This window comes from Rhipicephalus sanguineus, chromosome 8 (genome assembly GCF_013339695.2).
Source record: "Rhipicephalus sanguineus isolate Rsan-2018 chromosome 8, BIME_Rsan_1.4, whole genome shotgun sequence".
NCBI lineage: Eukaryota > Metazoa > Arthropoda > Arachnida > Ixodida > Ixodidae > Rhipicephalus > Rhipicephalus sanguineus.
The window spans coordinates 98,708,162-98,727,631 of record NC_051183.1 but is presented as its reverse complement, the minus strand read 5'-3'; the positions used below and the strand labels follow the sequence as shown (position 1 = coordinate 98,727,631).

General features: G+C 45.7%; 1 protein-coding gene across 1 annotated transcript in view; it reads left to right on the top strand.

The window, feature by feature from the left end:
- Positions 1-900: 900 nt before the first annotated feature.
- Positions 901-19,470, top strand: part of LOC119402243 (cleavage stimulation factor subunit 3) — a gene marked incomplete at both ends in the record, with an annotated part of 36,929 nt that continues 18,359 nt past the window's right edge. Inside the window, 7 exon segments of the mRNA XM_037669377.1 lie at positions 901-982; positions 4,061-4,287; positions 4,501-4,575; positions 7,149-7,292; positions 11,999-12,101; positions 14,352-14,421; positions 14,503-14,599. Coding sequence (XP_037525305.1) covers positions 901-982; positions 4,061-4,287; positions 4,501-4,575; positions 7,149-7,292; positions 11,999-12,101; positions 14,352-14,421; positions 14,503-14,599 — 798 coding nt within the window.

The window sequence follows — 19,470 nt, the reverse complement described above, 5'->3', positions numbered from 1 at the left end:
CACCAGCAGGGGGACTTACAAGCTTGGAAGACTTCAGGATAGTTGGCGCAGCTGTTCCCCCGACCGTGAACCGAAACTTCGTTTCATGCGTGCAGGTTTAGCTCGGGAGTGTGATATCTTCTATGCTCGATATCCGTGTTGTTTTGGGCAAGCTTCCTGTGATGGCATGCCAAGTTGCAACCCGCATGCTAGGCCTAACGAGCCCTAGCTGCCTCATCGGCGGTGGCTGTGGGCAATCAAAGTTGCGGGTTGGTGCTGACTCAACGAAACGTTTTGCAGTTGTTGCATTTAGAAGAGGCGACTTACGTCTTCAACGAAAAGGAGGGCGTGCATGTGCAACACTAGAGTGGTGGTTCATGGTTGCCAGTGTTTTTGACACCGCGCATGCGCCCGGAAAATTGAAAGCGTGTGGAATTTTAATAGCCAGTCGACGTATCGTTTCTGGGCATTGGGGTAGCACGGTGAAGTTCGCATAAACAATAAGGTCTGAAAAGTTATTCAGCGGTTTTCCGGAACTCTTTTTTTCTTTCTTGTTTCCACCTTTGTTATGTCAGCACAACAGGTCCACGGACGTTAACCATTCAACATTTGCAAATTTACCCCCATGTTGCATGCCTCGATAGTTGGAATTGCGTGGCTGCCTCTTGGTCATGTTTTGCACATGTACAGCCTTTCAAAAATCTTGTTCTGGTTACAGTGCGGTACCGCTTATAGTGCAGATATTTGCGACTCCAGCAGCTTACGGTCTGTGCTGTATATGAAATTGAACACATGATGGTTGAAGTTTGAATGTGTGTTTTTTGGGACTTTTATCACAAGCTAGTCAGCTGTATCTGACACTGTTCTGAAATGTTTTGTTTGAGTGCGAAAATCCACCTACGTACCGTTTGTGAATTATAGGTGGAGCTGTGGAAAAAATACATTGCTTGGGAGAAGAGCAATCCCCTCAGGACAGATGACCACGCCCTCATCACAAAACGAGGTGAGATGCCCCAGGACGACTTGATTGCACTCATTTTGACGTCTTTCACAGTGACCGTGTTTGACTGGTTAAAACTATTTACACATTTTATCACCCAGTGCACTCACACTTTCAAAGATCAGCTCCAGACATTAGGCTTGTGCGAATTAGTAAATTTTTGGTTCAAAGCGAATTCGAAGCTAATAGTGACTTGGTCGAATAATTTCAAATCGGATTCATATAGTATATATCACATGTTACAAAGAAAAATGAGCATGTTTGTCATGACCCAAATAACTTGCACAATATATTTATAAAATTGAAACAAGGCATGTGCAAATGTCATTCTTTGTTGGTTCAAAGGGAAGTGAAAGCAACTTTGAATAGTTGCAGGACTTGACTTCTGGTAGAATGCAAATGATAACTTGTAAAATGTGCTACATTTTAAAATTTACTTTACTTAGAGCATATAAGCTGGTATAACGAGCTTTTAAACTAAAAAAATGATGAATCGATGTTAGGGTAATTTGTTCATTTAACCTTGAAGTGGGGCTTCGCGGCAGTGCGGATTTCCATTGGAAAGGTGTTTTCACAGCATAGCACTACTCCATTGCAGTGAAATCACCTTTACTGGTATGTCTATTCATTCATTTCGAATACTTCGAAATTTAGAATAATTTCAATTCCTTTCAAAGCGAATTCAAATATTGTTATATTCGTTCAAATATTTGAACTGCTGGAATATTCGCACAAGCCTAACAAACATCAAAATATGTTTGCATCCTAATGGCAGAAAGTTGAGCTAGGTGGTGAGTATTCATCATGAAAGAGGGTGATTACATGTAAACCACAGCATATTCCTAGCTCAGAACAAACAGACAGCAATTAACGAAGCTGAAGAAGCAGGATTATGCGAATAAGTAGCAGAACATGAATAGGAGCATAGAGTACTAGAAATGAAGCATTGAGCTTATCATGGTCCTTGCTTGGAACAAGACAGTAGCAATCAAGTTAAAGAAGCAGGACCGTGCAGGTAAGCAGGAGAACACGGATTCGTGTCCTTCTACATATATGCACAATCTTGCTTCTTCTTCTTCAGCCCTTTGCGAGACGGCATCCTCATTTGGAGACGTGGCTTAATTTTGCCATCTCTGTGCACTATTGGCAAGGAAGAGACCACAAACACTGAGCTAATCGTAAATTAATCATTATTATTGCCTAAAGCTCCCGTATATCACTTCTGGTTGAAATACTGCGCATGATCGCCTTGATGATGGCAGTACCAACGTTTTTAGAACCAGTACAGTTTCGCAGCTCCGCTTGCGAGCCGGCACACGCGGCTGACGCGTGAACTTACGGCGCTGCTGTTCCATTTTGCTTCACTTGTCGTGGCCCCCGGGATCGGATACGACAGCGCACCGTTGCTCTCAATGGCGCGTTGCCGAAGCCGATCGTGGAGGCGACGCACATGCCGCAGTGAGCTGAGACGCGCGAGTAGTAGCTGCTTGCGACGCGTTGCGCGTTTCTGCATGCTCGCTTTCTCCGTACTCCGTGCGTGATTTGCAAACACGTGAGGCATGGTGCAAGATGCAACTGCAGCGCCGCTAGTTCTTGCGTCGGCCGTCGCGTCCACTTCGGAGGGCAAGCGTCTATGGGGAGCTGCGAAACTGACCTGGTTCTAGAAACGTTGGGCAGTACCGTGTCTAACGAGATATTGGGCGTGGGGCATTTGTGCAGGAATTTCAAAATATTTTTTTATTTTTTTAGGAATGCTCGCTGCCGGCAGATAACTACAGTAAAAGCTCGTTAATTCGACACCCGTTAATTCGGAAATTCGGAAAATTCGGACGGCTCTATTGGTCCCGGCCGAAGTGCATGTTAATCTATGGGACCAAACCTTCGTTAATTCATCAGAATTGGGCTCCGCACCGCTTAATTCGGACAAATGTTGACGGCTGCCGCTACACAAAAGTGTGGTAAGGCAGCGCTGGCACCACTGGAGCGAAACCGAAACCTGAGTGACATCGCCATCGTCATCAACTAGTGGGGGCGATCGCAGCGTCACCAAACGTCGACGTCTTCTTTCTTCGCTCCACTGCGCCTCCAACGCCATTTTCCCTTGTGTTGTGTCGGCACCGTCTCTTCTTGCAGAGTTCTCTTTTTTTCCCCGTTGTGACCGTGTTTACATGTGAGGCCCGAGCACGCAGCAGTAGCTGACGACATCGGCGAGGTGTCAGCCGAGTCCACCGACAATGACTGCCCGACCTTCGGTGCTGTCCTTCCCTCAGATATGACCCTTCAGGACTACATCACGATTGACGATTGTGTCGCCACGACTGGTCTCCTGCCCGATCAAGAAATTATTAATGATGTCGCGAACTCATCGCACCTCACAGGAAGTCTCGGAGGCTCTTTTGATATTAGAGGACGTTTGCCTGAGCACTCCGACAGTTTGCGTGCTGTTGGCCATTTGGAAGAGTTAAGAAAAATTGTAATGTCAGCCGGAATCTGCGCGAAAACGCAGGCGACCATTACAAAATACTTCAGCAAATAAAGGTATGCTTCTCCGACTTGATTTTAATGTTGTTTTTCCTGTTCATTCGTTAATTCGGCATTCGGTTAATTCGGACATTTTTTCCGGTCCCGTGAAATCCGAATTAACGAGCTTTTACTGTATTGCCTGCAATTTGAGTGGGTCATTGAATTCAGTTCATGAAAAAATATATATAACATGGCTGACTGTATAATAATTATAGATAATTATTTACACTGTAAATACAATAAATTGTGGTAAATTACATTATAATTGTATAAACACTTCCACTTGCTTAAATTTGCTCTCCAGAACATTGGCATATTATCATGTAAATTTCACGTATTTATAGACGGTCGATTCTAATGCGTGTTGCAAGCGGCAGTAGCTTGGTTAATTGCCATTTCTTTGTTCCGAGCTAGGATTATGTTGTGGTTTCTTCTCCTTCGTCCGTGTTTGCATGCCCACCGTCTTTCGTGATGCTGGCATCGGCCAAGTGTCCTTCTGCGGAAGAGACGCGCCGATCGGCGTAACACTTGCCTCATTCCTGCTTGTGTTTTCCGCAGTGATGTTTGCGTACGAACAGTGCCTGCTGTGCCTGGGCCACCACCCGGACGTGTGGTACGAGGCGGCCCTGTTCCTCGAGCAGTCCAGCAAGCTGCTCACCGACAAGGGAGACCTGAACGCCGGCAAGCTGTTCTCGGACGAGGCGGCCGCCATCTACGAGCGCGCAACCACCACGCTGCTGCGCAAGAACACCCTCCTCTACTTTGCCTATGCCGACTTTGAAGAGGTATAAGACTGAGGAGGAGTGTTCTGCACATTTATTTCTGATCAGTTATTATTATATGGCAGTGACATAAACGATAACATAATTCCAATTGCTTAATGTGTGAGCGCACCAATATCTATTACAATGTTTTCGATCGCCACCTCCCCCCTTAAGCCAACACAAGACTCGAGTCCGTGCTTTAATAGTTAATTTTTCACTCTTTCATTTCCACAGAGCCGAATGAAGCACGACAAGGTTCATCAAGTGTACAACAAGTTCATCGAAATCCCGGACATTGACCCAACGCTGGTAAGGAGACATGCCGGACTTCATTGAATCATTATTGAAAGATTGTATGACTTGCCGACTTCATCTGTTCATCTTGCTTACCAAATTTCCTCTGCCGGTCTTTTGTGAAACTTTTGATTTCATCGAGCATTGGTTGGTACTTGAAGGGACATTGAAGAGAAAAACGATTTCACTCATGTTAGTATGTTACCATTCCACAATACGAAAAGCACCGCTCTTTGCCACGAAAAGATGCTTGGTAAGCCAGAACACGTACTAGAAGAAAATGCAGGTGGCGACACCACCTTGGAGTTATTTGCACCAACTGCCCGTGACATCATAGACTTTGATGTTACGAATTTGTGTCTGTGATGGCCTGCGTAATTTTTCTATCGGTTAAAATGACTTACCTCATTGTCTAAAGCCTGAACCATATAGAGCGTTTTTGCCGGCGTTTCCTGGCGTTGTGTCCCTCGGCGTCGTCGCATCAACGCCGTCAGAGAGGGCGGCAAACCATATGAAGAGCGTTAGCTCAGCGTCACACAGTGTGACCAGAGGGAATGAACCTGACACCTCGTAAAGCAGTGTACAGTTTCCGTCAATGGACCAACAAGATATATTCCTGATTATAGCTTTTATGTCTCAGTAGCAGTTCTGTGGGGCAGAAAACGAGTCACAGTGACAAAACGCCACCGAAAAGTCTATTTTTTTTAGTTTGACTTGTAGCGCCAGCTATTGGCATTAAGAAGAAGCACAAACTTGTAATATATGGCCTCTGAGCTTGAAGCTGCCGTACATCTTTGAGGCCACGTATTCGGCCAATACACTCATGCCTGCTAAGCCTACCGATGAACTTGAGTACGGCACTCGGAAAGACTTCAAAGATATCACGATTGCTTTGCTGTCGAAGCTTCTAGGGAACAAGCTAAGTCAAATACAAGCATCAGTTGAGAACTTAAGGGCCACACAGTGCACGGCGACGACTTATTAGATCCGAGGCGGGCGGCAGCCATTTTGGCAGCAGCGACGACGCCGTTACGTAGCGGAAGTCGCTGCCATCCTCACGCTGATTGGTTCTGCGTCCATCGAACTGCTTCCGGCGTCGACGCTGCTGCCCGTGATGTCTGGACCATCCAGAGGTGGACGTTTCGGCCACCGTCACTGGTAGCGTCGACGTCGAGGGACGCCGGCGTACGAAACGCCGGGAAAACGCCGGCAAAAACGCTCTATATGGTTCGCCCTTAAGGGAGCCAGAGACATGGCAGATTTCAGGAATTCTTATCGAGCAAATGTGTTCAAAATATGAAAAGTACTTTAAAGTCCGTAATGTCACACTGACATTTTGGTACTGGGGTTTCGTTGCAGAATTCGAAAAGAAAACTTTGACCTTCGTTTTTTCTCTCATAATGAACCAGTGTTCATGAAATGAAGAACAGTACAGTTTTCAAGGAATAACTTATCAATCTTAACTGATATGTTGTTTCACTTTAGTATCCCTTTAAAAGTACTGGACCGTAATGAAGTGGCGTTGCCACTTCCAGCTTTGTTCACCTGTCGACAAGTCACTGATTAAATTCTTTTTTGTTGTTTTAAGCAGTTGTGTATTATGATTGACTGGGCAGCAAACAGATATTTATATTTACTTTGTAATTATGATGGCTCTTTTCTTGCAATATACATTTGTACCTGTGCTATGAATTCGTGATGTATTAAGCTTCGTACATTTAGTACAGTGATGCCATTATAGCCGTGAGCAATATGAGAAGACTCGTTCAAATTACTTTTTAAAGGCCATAGAGACTAAATGCAATTGGCAAGCACTGAAAGGCCCATCTAACACTAACTGCTCAAGCAATAAGGTACCTCTCGCCATAGAGTTTCCTACAATACTTACTAGAGGGAACTCTGGCGCTAGTGTCTATGGGAGCTGCAACGCATGACGCTTCAGCCAGCATGGGAATGATGGGTAGTACACAAATTTGTCTAAACTTCGTTCTTTCGGCTCCGTTTGGCTCCGCGTCGGCTGCATCCGCTTTGTCGCAAAACTAAATTCAGCAAAAGTCAGCAGTTCCACTTCACCACTTTAACTTTTTTAGGCTAACCAAATCAAACATGGTCACGAAGTTCACAACGGTCTATTCTTTCATCCGAAGCGAACGCCAAAACACGGCAATAAACAAAGCCACAAGTACATTTGAAGCCGCAAGCACGAAGACTAGGCAAATTTGTGTACTACCCATCATTCCCATGGTAGCTGAACGATCGCAGCGCCAGAGTCCCCTCTAGTTAATTTTAGGAAACTCTATGCCTCTCGCAATTCAGTATGTCACATTCATACAGGTACATTGCAATTAATCATTGCATAAACATATATTTGGTGTTTTATCATATTGCTCCCTGCTTTTACCCGTGTTATGTGTTTTTTTCCGTTGTTCTGTCAGTTTAATACTGAGCACAGTACATCATGAGTGTCGACCAACTAGCCTTTTTCATTGCTCGACTAAAATTTCTATGAAGCTTCAACAAAGTAGCACCGCAGTTAGCCTTTCTGTGCTCTTATGCAAACCACCCTGTGATTGCTTCTCTCTGGCCAGGCATACATCCAGTACATGAAGTTTGCGAGGAGGGCTGAGGGCATCAAGACGGCACGAATTGTGTTCAAGAAGGCACGGGAGGACGCTCGCAGCGGCCACCAGGTGTACGTGGCCGCTGCACTCATGGAGTACTACTGCAGCAAGGTGCGTTCTCCCGCAACTCGTTTGTAGTAACTTTGACGATGCAGGAACTATTGGCCGTGAGATGGACCTATAGGTGGCAGCAGCGTCGCCGCGTTAGTGTGGAGAGGCGGTCGGAGGCGCGTATACAAATTAACTGCAGGACATGACTGAATAGCGCAATAAAAACCACAGACAAGGTAGAACGACAGACAGGACGGAGCGCAAACTTCAACTCAGCGTTTATTGACAGAAAAAACAGGAAACCACAAGATGCGCAGGAGAATGCGCAACCCGCAAGAATATCACTCAAGCACGCCTCCAAAAAACGTCACTAATTTTAACACGTGCCATGCCTACACAACCCACACGTGCCACACCTAGCCAAACGGTTCCATGCGCAGATTTCTTTCTAAGAATATGCATTCTTTATTGCTGAGAGCCAGCGACGGTGCACTTACACACCGACCACCCGCTTTTCTTATGCGAAAGGCCTAGAAAATTTCTCTGTCTGCTTGCCCTCTCAACCATATACAAATGCACACAGCGGCGCTTCGTTGTGAGCAGTTTGAGCCGATTGTCGGCGAATAAAATGCGTTGATTGCTGCTTACTGGTAATACATACACACCTCATTGTTGAATTGATGCACGAAGATCATCCAATGTTCCTATTACTAGTGAGAGAAGCGCAATCTGAAGATGAAAGGTATGCTCACCCTCGGTGACAGTCTGCGCTTACGCACTATATATATATATTAGAGCTGTGTGAATAGCAAAATTTTGGGCGCGAAACGAATTCGAATATCGAAGTGTGAGTGCGAATCGAATCAAATATTTTTCGAATATTTCTCGAATATTTCTAGAATATTTTTCTAATACTTCGAAGCGAAATTGCAGAAAAAAAAAGTTGGAGAGGATTTCTAAGCACATTCTTATGAGATAGCAACATGAAAGTGTTTCTTTTCACTAGGTTGAAGTGCAATATAGAGGCCGAATTGTATTTATGTACATGATTTGGTGCAACCAAAGTGTTGCCGACAACACTTTACACGGTATAGGCAAAGATGCCATTTCCTCAGCCTCTCCTCCTCTTTCAACTGCTGTGGAAGCCAAACTAATGCGGTGTACAAGGGTGTGCTCCCTTCAAGTCCAGAGTTCCAAATCTGCCTCGTAGACATCAGTATATAATACTATCTGAAATTTTGGATGCTAAAAAGCTTCAGCTTCCAATTTTTCGGACTTCCTGCAGAAATTTCAGGTCCAAAACAGCATTCATTGAGCCCCCACCTCTGGGGGCACATCTTTCATCTCCATGTTGGAACTAGCGTTTTCTTAGTTACATTTGCGACCGTAGCAGAGCTTGAAAGGCAGTTTTGCTGCAATGCGGGGGTGTGATGAGGTGAGGCATATTGAAAATCTAGGGACCACTTCTAATCGGACGTTGTCTCTTGGCTATGTTCGACTGTAGCGGAGCTTGAAAGGCAGCTTTGCCGCAATACGAGAGTGTAATGAGGTAAAGCATATTGAAAATCTGAAGGGGGCACTTTCAGTCAGACGTTGACTGTATTTGTTTTTGGGAAGTTCGAATAGTTCGAATAGTAAAATTCCAGTGCGAATCGAATCGAATAGCAACACTATTAGAAAAATATTCGAAATTTCGAATATTTGCACACCCGTAATATATATATATATATATATATATATATATATATATATATATATATATATATATATATATATATATATATATATATATATATATATATATATATATATATATATTGTTTTCTCTGTACGTGTTTAGCTTGTGTTCTGTGTACTACGCACTGCTGTAGCACGAGTGAACTACTTAAGTGTTTACTTCTTGTTAATTTGTATACCAGTCCATATTCCTGTGCAATGAGTTCAATAGCACTGTTCACGCGAATAACGCATACGCAGGTAAGAGTTTAGCACAGAGCTTTCATTGACTGATTACGTGCACGACAGTGATGCAACAAAGGTCCGGTTATTTTGTGGCATAAGTGTCTTTTTTTTTTTTTTCAAAATATTAATGTCTGCTGGCTTCCATCAATTTTTAACTCCACATAAACTTTCAAGATAATGTGAAAAAAAAAGGATGAGGTTTTGCATGAAATTATACGACATAAATGTAAGGCACGCCGTCGGGCTAAGAACACGGGTGGTTCTGCATAAATTTCGGCGCAAGTTCACACTGCGCGCGGCAACACCGTTTTATCACTGCCGTGTCATTCCATTGTCTGTTTTTTTTTAGAGACAGTTTGAGTACCGAAGTCTCAGACTTCACTCGATAGAAATATTTCGCTGTAGCGGGACCACGACCGTAGAATAAAAGGACATCTTAAGCACAACTACAGCTCATCATGAACTACAGTGCCGCAGGTATACACCTAACAACAACGCGAAAGTGCATGAGCCTCGTTTTTGTTTACCACGGAGTCGCTAAAACGCTGCATTCACACACAATTTAATGCTCCTCATGTTTGGGACTATGCCAAGCGCACTTTACGATGTGCTTGAACCAGAAAGCGGCATCAGCACTGAAATGATTCTGGCGAACGAAGGGTACGACACCAATACACAGCCCTCTCGAAAGTCGCACTCACTGATCTTATTACAATGTGTATGCAGCCGAGCAAGCCCATTTGCTTCTGTACACAATGTTAGGTATACGTACGAGCAGTTAAAATCCCGCTAACATAACAGAACAAACTGCCCTTTGAGAGCGTGCAGGACGTACGCGCACATGCAAACATGACGTGGCTAGCAGACGACGCAGGGAGCAATCCACACTAGGCGCGCTTCAGCCAGTAGCCACTAGGCGGCGACTCCGCTCGATCTCGCGGCCAATAGCCACTGTCTTGTGCAACTCCATAGCCAACTCTTTAAGACACCACCAGGGCCGCGCCACTGTCTCATGCAGCAAGACAGTGGTGCAGCCCTGGTGGTGTACTGTGAAATTGGCTCGTGCGCTAGTTGTAACAAAGGAAAACAAAATCTTGATTTGCACTGTAAATGGAGTTCTTTCATAAAACTTTTGTGTGAAATAAAAAGATAATTGCCATACTTAAACCTCAGTGTACGCAATTTCAGTGGAATGGAATTCTCACTATAATGAAGTTCTTAAAGCTAACACTTTACTCCTTTATGTGAAGACTTCATTGGGTTGAAATTTCACCTTTTATGTGAAGCACAGGTGCCGACCTATTCTTTCTCGTGTGGTGGGTAGAGCACTGCACGGGCCGATTTTTCCGGCCCGGGCCCGGCCCGGCCCGAAAACGCCATGCTCCGGCCCGCCCGAGCCCGGCCCGGTGTTCTTAAATGTGACCCGTACCCGGCCCGGGCCCGAAAGGTTTGGGCCCGGCCCGGCCCGGCCCGACCCGACCCGTTTCAGCTAGTTATGCCTTGAGCATAAAGGAGGCACTGTCTAACCTTCGGTTATTGTGAAGATACCTGCCACACACAAGATATTTTCTAGAGATTGTTTTGGGAACTTCTTTCAGTGTCACGACTTTCACTGGTACTGTGTGTACTTTCGGTTAATTACGCCCGTAACACTGTTGCGAAATAATTGCAGGGCAATATAAAATATAATTGGAGTCATAGCTGGCTGTTTCATGTACGCACGCAGTGCTAACCACGCAATCTTATTTTTGCATTTCAAAGAACGACTACTAAATATACCTCCATAAACTGAAAAAAAAAAACATGGCAGACATTTTTAGTTTAAGTTTTACATCAATTGCATACGAGCTAGGGCTGTTGAGTAAAAGTAGCAAGTCTGCAAACTTCATCTATTGCACAATGCAATGAAAAAAAAAAAACGTGCTCTAGCTGCTTCTGGTAGGAATACACCAGGCTGGGCAGCGTTACATAAATTAAAGCTCTCGTGTTGACTCCTCGGCAGGAAACTGCACCCAACGTACGCAACGTTTTCGTGTTCAAAGCAAGAACGTTCTTTGTCCCACCCTTCTTCCCCGAGTCACCGCCACCGCAGTGCCATAGATGTGTCAAAGCGAGGCACACCCGTTAGAAAGCGAGCCACCGTCCTCGCTGTTCCCTGAAGATGGCTGTCTCGTCGTCTTCGTGTGACCGCCTTCGATCTTTGAAAATGTTACGCCTTAAAGCGAGACCGGACTAAGGGCTTCCAAAACAACTGTCTATTAGAGCGCCGAAGTGAACCAGCCGGCGGCCTCTTTAGCGATCCCCGTCGACGTGACGTGTCGGGTGTCCGGAGCGTGATTATACAGATACGTATGAGACCCGGGCCTAATACGGGCCTGGCTCAGGCCCGAGCCCGACCCGGGCCCGAAGATCACGGGCCCGAGCCCGGCCCGGGCCCGATCCAACAATCTCTTACCCGGCCCGGCCCGGCCCGCGGGCCGGGCCGGGCCCGGGCTTTCGGGCCGGCCCGGGCCCGTGCAGTGCTCTAGTGGTGGGTACTTTAAGAAATGCTTACGTTAAAAAGCGAGCCTACGATGCAACTCGTCAAATTTTCTGCTACTCATTCACCGTGCTCTTGATTAGTTCTAGTCTTCTGATAGTACTGTATCCACAAGAGAAAACGTTTTGAAATTGATCATGATCCATTAGAACCACTGCACCTTAAGAGGTTAAAAAATTAACCCCCGGAAATTCTGGATTTTTTTGCGCTTACTTGTTAGAGTGAGCTCCGACAGGTGGTGGTGAATTTGCACTTCCCTTTGCAGGAGAAGACCGTGGCCTTCAAGATCTTTGAACTGGGCCTCAAGAAGTACGGTGACAACTCAGACTACATCATGGCCTACGTAGACTACCTCTCACATCTGAATGGTGAGTACTTTCTGTAGCTGTGCTCATTTGCTTCTTTAAGGTGGGGACATGGCTTGTGGAGACCAAAAAGTCATCAAAGACAAAAGAGTTCTTTATATTACATTATTGAAATCTAGAGCTATCCTTTCACATTTAAAGCCCAACTTAAGTCTTATATCAGCATTTCATCCACGGTTTTGAACTATGCAACGAGTACGACCTGAATCTGGGTTGTTTCTGGGTCACTCATTTAGCTTGTCAGAGTGATACCTCATGATCTAGAACAGCTAGAGCTGTGATTATTTTTTAACATAAAGCCCAAACTGTGTATCTGAGTGCAGAATTCTCATTTTCTGCTCATCGAATTTCTAAATCTGATTTTGTTTTTTTCTTTATGGTAGTCATGGTACATACATTCAATTTTGATAAATTCCATAATGATTAGTTATGATTTTATTTAAAAACTGTTTAAAGCATTGCAAACAGTTTTCGTCGGGCTGTTCTTACTTGCTCCTGGCAACTCTGTCACCAAAGTCCAGTTTGCTGTCAATCTCGTCTGGTTATCCGTTGCGGTCTACGACACGAGTCTCGTGGTTCTCTCCACCTCCACAGCCCGAGTAGTTGGTCATCGCCCATGCTCAGGTTGTCACACCACTGACTCGACTCGTAGGCCCATTAGTCCTAACATGTTCTTCAGCTGCCTGGCCCGGCGTGGTGCTCCACCGTGTGACGTGGCACTCCAGGGATCGTCCTCGGGTACGGTGCCGGCTTGTTTTGGAAGGGGGATCCTGTCAGAAGCACCCGTACTTGCTGTGAGCCGCTGCTGCATCGCCAAGGAGCCTTGCTCGAACGCCGTTGAGGTTGCCGGCCACATGTTGGAACGCATGCGTTGCAGCCTGCAGACTCGAACGCCTGTCGTTACCGTTGCCAGCGCACTGCTGGTGAAATGACTTTCTGCAGCCGTGTCCACGTACACAATATGAACTCTCTTTCCTTCGATAACGGATCGGCTCATGTGCCCCAAGCCTCTAAAACTTTCCATGCACATGCACTCACGCCTATTCAAATGCTCTCGACACTTCATCGTCGTCTTCTCTCTTGCTGCATGCCTCTTACTCACGACATCATTTCTGGCTAAGTCATGCAGCTCCGTTGTTCTTAGAAGTGTCACAACACACGCGGCCACATAACTCTGGCATTGTGAGATGTCAGAGTTTTGCTGACGCATAACATTCTCACGCTGTAAAGTGTCAGCCTTAATGAGTACTAGAAGTTTCAGAGTTACATGTCAAATAGAAGTGAAAGCATACGAAAGACAAAACTTGCGGCTGACGGGAGCCGTACCCACAAACTCCACTCCACGTTAGTATGGCTCCCATGAGCAACAAGTTGTTTTCTTGCATACATTCGTTTCCTTTTATCTCATAAATACAACGCTTTAGTTGAGGAAAGGAAAACGGTGTAATTAGATGTCACACAGGGAAAGACACATAGATGTGTGTTCTTTGTATTCCCTTCTGTTTTGTCTTTTTGAACTGTTTTTCTTTCCTTAGTACGAACCAACTCTAAGCATCCGTTTTTAGCTAACTTCAACTAAAATCGACATTCCTTGGCATTGCTATCTGTTGGTTTTGTATGACGGCGTCCGACGTAAAAGCGGGGCGTTTTATAGATTCCACCTCAGCCATTGCAATATGCGAAGTTTCACAAGTCAATTTCTGCTTCTTCCCATTCTTCATTTGAAGATAATGTCTGCCTTGGCTGCCTACACCTACCTTCTGTACTTGGTTGTGATGTACAATGCCCAATGTGGGTTGCCTGACGTGTATGTGCGATTTCTGACTGAAATAAATGGCAAGAATAGCAACAGAACTGAAAAAAAAAATGTAAAAAGAATGAAATGGAACAAAATAAATATACAGTCAAACCTCGATATAACGAACACGGATATAACGAATTATCGGTTATACCGAAGTAACTGAAGAATTGTCTTGTCATAGATACAGTGTTACAGAAAAACATTTATAATGAACTTTCGGATATAACGAAGTTACTTTTGTTGCAGATGTGACTTTGTTGTGAGGTTTCAGCGTAAAAGAAAAACTTTCAAAAATAATTGAAAAACATCGACCAGTCCATAAAACATGACTCTGCAGCCTGTGCTTCAAAGTAGACCTTAAAAATGCAACATTTGTCTTTGTTCAATCTTACTGAAGTGATTGAGTGGTTTGACAAATTTTTTCGTTTGTTTTCCACGCTCTCTGGAAACAGAGGACAATAACACCAGGGTGCTGTTCGAAAGGGTGCTCACGTCGGGATCGCTGCCACCGGAAAAGTCGGTGTAAGTTGCTACACGGGCACCGAGTTTTTTTTTTCTTGACGGATGCGTCTTCTGATGCTGACCATGGTGCTCTTATTTCAGAGAGATTTGGAATCGGTTCCTGGAATTTGAGTCCAACATCGGTGACCTCTCGAGCATTCTCAAGGTTGAGAAGCGAAGAGCTGCTGCCATTGAAAAGGTGAGCCAAGCCGACCCAGTGTACGACAAACTGATGTTCCTTGGCGTTTAATTGTTCACCACAAGTGGGCACGCTGAAAAACTGATTATTCGAAATTGAATTGAAAAGTACAGTAAGAAGCTCGTTTCAGACAATCGGATACTTCGGACGTCTTCTGTGGTCCCAGTAAGCCTATGCATTGTTTATTGGCATCAAGCTCTCGTTAATGTGGTCATATTTCGCCTAAACTTGGTTAATTCGAACAATCCTCGGAGCGCACCGAACGTGAAGCGCTACAAATGTGCTACGCAAGGCAACAGAAACTGCATTCACGGACAACCAAAACAAGGTGGCGCAGTCCACGTTGCCATCATCATCAGTGCGAACCGTATGGTAATGACGGTGGCAACAAGATAGCCGCAATGCTCCATGCCTATTTGCATTTACCACCGCTTGTGGCACCACGTTGGCCGTAAGCGGGGTCACCATCCACAATCGCATTGGTGGCGACTAGGTTTGTGTCAATAGTAAATTTTGGGTTCGAAGTGAATAGTGATTTGGTCGAATAATTTCGAATTGAATTTGAATAGTATATATTGCATATTATGAATAAAAATCATTATATTTGCCATGACCCAACTAACCTGCACAATATATATTTTTAAAAATTGAAACCAGGCATGTGCAAATGTCATTCTTTTTGGTTCAAAGGAAGTGGAAGCAACTTTCAGTAGTAGGAGGATTTCACTTTCGGTAGAATGTAAGTGATAACCTGTAAAATATCGGATGTTTTAAAATTTACTATACCTAGAACATATAAGCCACTATAACAAGCTTTTAAACTTTAAAATATGATGAATCGATCTGAGGTAATATGTTCGTTTAACCTTCAAGCGGGGCTTTGCGGCAGTGCGGATTTTCCTTGTAAAGGTGTATTCACGGTATGGCACCCCTCCACTGCAGTGAAACCACCATTACAAGGGAGTTGCACGCGGGCTAATGTACACCTATTCGTTCGTTTCGAATGCTTCAAAATTTCCTATAGTTTAAATTCGAATCGAAGCGAATTCGAATACTCTAATATTTGCTCGAATATTCGAAGTGCTCGAATATTGCACAAGCCTAGTGGCGACCATTCGGCGACCAATGCTTCAGCGGCTTAGGCAAACTTGTTTCATTTTCGTTTTACTCGGCGCACGCAAACTGCATGGGTGCTATCTGCAATTTTGTCGATAGCGACGGGGTCAGAGCTGCGGTGTCGTCCACAGCGGCTGTGACAAGTAGTAGTTTAGTTCTCGAGGTGTACTTTCAGAACTGCGTAATCACCATATTTGATTCTGCATTAGTGAGCCAGGTTTCTTACGAAGCACATGCGCTGCTCAGCAGTTTCATTTAGATTATGAGCATAGGGTGCGCGTGCCTTCAGAACTGCGTGGATGCTATGATCGCATTGTTAGCCACCGCGGTTTCGTTCACAGCGGATGTGGCACTCAGTAGCTTCATTTTGACTTATTACAGTGCGCGCACAGTGTGTCACCGAACTCATACATGATGGAAACTATTGAAGATGAAGAGCTTCATCTGTCATCCGCATGCTGGCATAAAGCTCACTTGTTGCATCGTGATGGGCGAACAATCGGTTTCCGACCATTTTGATGGCGAAAAAAGTGATCGTCACGTGTACGTGTTGGTGTTCGTGATGGTGGTACATAATAAGGCAGGGGTGCCGAATACATTTTGGGTTAATTAAGAGCCAAAATGGGAGGGGGAGAATAAAAACATATCCAGTAATAACAGAAAAGCATTTTGCACAGATGTACTCATATGCAAATCAGTGCTGTAATTTTATTTAATGAAAGACGTATAAGTAGGGTTAAAGAAATACCTTGCTTAGTTGTATCAGGGAATCCCACTTTTCGTAGACTGCGCATAGCTGTTTCTGTTGTGAGAATTTTCATACATTCCTTTAAAGGGGCCCTGCAGCACTTTTCCGAGTTATAATGGAATAGTCTCACTGTTAGTGCATGACACTTCATGAATCGCATGCCGCCAAGGTTTTTAGAATCCATCAAGTACGAGTGGAGTTACAGGGACTTGTCGCACGCTTCAAGCGCTTTCTCTCTCCTCTCGTACAAGCGAGAGCGCTGAAAGCTACGCAGGGAGGGGCATGACAAGGGGGCAAGAAGATGTGGCCCTTCGTCAGCGCTCGCCATGGCCTTAAAGGGATACTGAACAAAATTTTCGCCGCCGAGATATATGACTCAGTTGAAGGATTGGGTGCTGAAATTTATTGAAACAACCTTCATTTCAGCCAGAGACTAGCAGAAATAATGAATTTAATGCATTTTTCGCGAATTGGCGCGTCTAGCGGCCGCGCCGCGAACTAGAGAGGAAGTGACGCGAAACTCCGCGGATAGTGACTCGCCAACCGTGCTCGCAGCAAAATCGCTTACCAATCGACATCACAAGCCACCACCCGCTGCCGCGCGTCTCCCTCAAAACGTGTTTTCACGGTCGGGAAGGTGTTCTCCGTGCGTGTTCTCAACCGGCAGCCAACGACGCCATTGCCGCGCTCTCGGCCGTATATTTGTTTTCTCAAGCGGAGCTTGCGCCCACGTCTACGAATTTGCCGTCTGTGTTGTGTGCTGCTACGTAATGTGAACGGTGAAGCACCTGACACAACGCAGAATGCCTCAACGCTGTTCTGCGCTAGGGTGTGCCCTGTCATACCTTTCCAACAGAGCCGAAGCTTCGAAGGATATGGATTCGCGCTGCGCGCCCATCGCAGCCAACGTGGGTGCCTTCAAAGCGTGACTTTTCGTGCTCCGAACACTTCGAGGATAGTGACTATGAGTTACTGTGTAAATTGCTGGTCCCGGCTGCCGACCCACGTTGGGCTACGGCGGCTCGTCTGGCTCGTCGTCCTTGCTGTCGCTTGACACAGCAGAACGCTCACACGCATATGGTTGTATTTGGCGCATCCGTTTTGGAGGCCTGTCGAACTCGGAGTCGCAATGACCACTCGTGGAGCCACTGTCACTCGCACCTTGCATGTTTGCGCTCTCGCGACACGCTCGGCAGTTGTAGCGGTTTTTGAGGAATAAGCGCTATTTTGTTTCCTATGTGGGGAAAAGAGGACAAGGCTCAGCGCCACACCAGCCACCCTCGGTTCTTGAGAGGAGAGGTGGAGAAAGGGAAGTGGCAGGGCAGGAGAGAGCGTGCCGGTTGCCCCCCTCTTGCTGGAGCACTCGACGTCACGTCCGCCGACAAGCGCAATGGCATACAGCCGCCGTGCTCTCACAATCCACTAAAAATACGGCCAACTGCTCGAAATTACGTGAAATAAACGTTGCGTACAGGAACAGTCGTGTCGTCCGAGTCGAATGTAAGTGTTTTCGTAGCTTTTTCAAATTTTTGTTCAGTATCCCTTTAAGCACTTTTTTTTCTTTTTTTTTCTTCGAACATGCGGATGACTTTCAGTGCAATTGCAAGCGCGCGCACGGGAACATGGCAGCATCCCACGGCGACCATGGTTACTGTTCCACTCAAAATGCTCAAAACGACAAATGGCGTGGAACTTGAGTACATGACGCAGTGGTTTTGAGTATATAGCATACCTGCCAAGTCTCCCGGATTACCCGGGAGACTCCCGGATTTCGAACATTTCTCCCGGTTGTATGGGTCATGGGAAAATCTCCCGGAAATCCAGTTATGCCCCTCGCGTCCGGTGCTTTGTCTGGCCACATGAGCAGAGTTGTCTGGCCACGTAGTAGGAAGGATTCTTCTTCTTCTTTTTTTTTTAACGATGGTAGAAACGTTCAACTCAGTTTCATTGCGCATGAAGTAGCTGTGCACTTTGTGCCGCAGTGTTGCCAACGCAAACGTGTCATAGCGCTGCAGCCGCGTCTTGCCTGTGATGCGTACATAAGCAAATAAAAAAGGTGCGCTACGTTTTCGCTAGGAGAGAGCGCTCGCAAGAATTATGGCGCCAACACAAGCTCGTGATGCACGTGGCTGTTTGATGTCTGACGCGAGGTGGGACGTTTCGCGTACAGATGCGCTACACGCAATTTAAAAAATCTATCCCACAAGTTATCTCGCCTTCACAATTTTGTGTCACTACTGCTTTAAGTGGAGAGACCAGCACTTAAAAGGGTAGCCGTTACCGATGTCTGTCGAGATCGCGACCTTCCCCGTCTCAACGGCGCCCCTTATGGTCCCTTGCCCGACGAAATAACTGGTAAGCAAGCGACGACAGGCCTCGCACGCGGAGTGATGTTATCGCATGTGCCCTTCGCGCGACGGTGACGGCCGGGTCGTTTCATTTCTGCTTCAACCGCGTTCGTCCCTAGCGCTAGCGTGCTTTTACTCGCACGTGAAACAGACTATGCGTAAGCGATGTTATCGGTTTGGACTCTACAGATCAGCGGCGACCGCAAAATCCCGCTGACAGTAGGCAGTTTTAGATTAGCATACGCTAAGTTAGTGTTCGCAGCCCACTATTTCCGTCATTAACGGGAGCCCGCAAGCGGTTAGCGTACGACGCATGTGCAGTTGCGCGAAAAGCCAACGCAAAGGTTTGTGTACGCTATTTTATAACTGCCTAATGTCCATATAATTGCTATCGCAGTAACCCCCCCCCCCCGCCTGCGTTCGGCATACTTTATACCCCCCCCCCTTTAAGTAAATCTCCCGGATTCCGTTTCTCCAAACTTGGCAGGTATGATATAGCATCATTTGTCCAGAGAAAAGGGAGCGATTTTTAGCCGACTTTAAGAATTTATTGTAAATTCCCGGCCGCGTGGTGTGCTATAATGTTTGGCTCGCGTGTTCTCGGGAGCCTCAACTCTCGATCGGCAGCTTTTTCTGACCATGCTCAAAAAGGGTTTGAG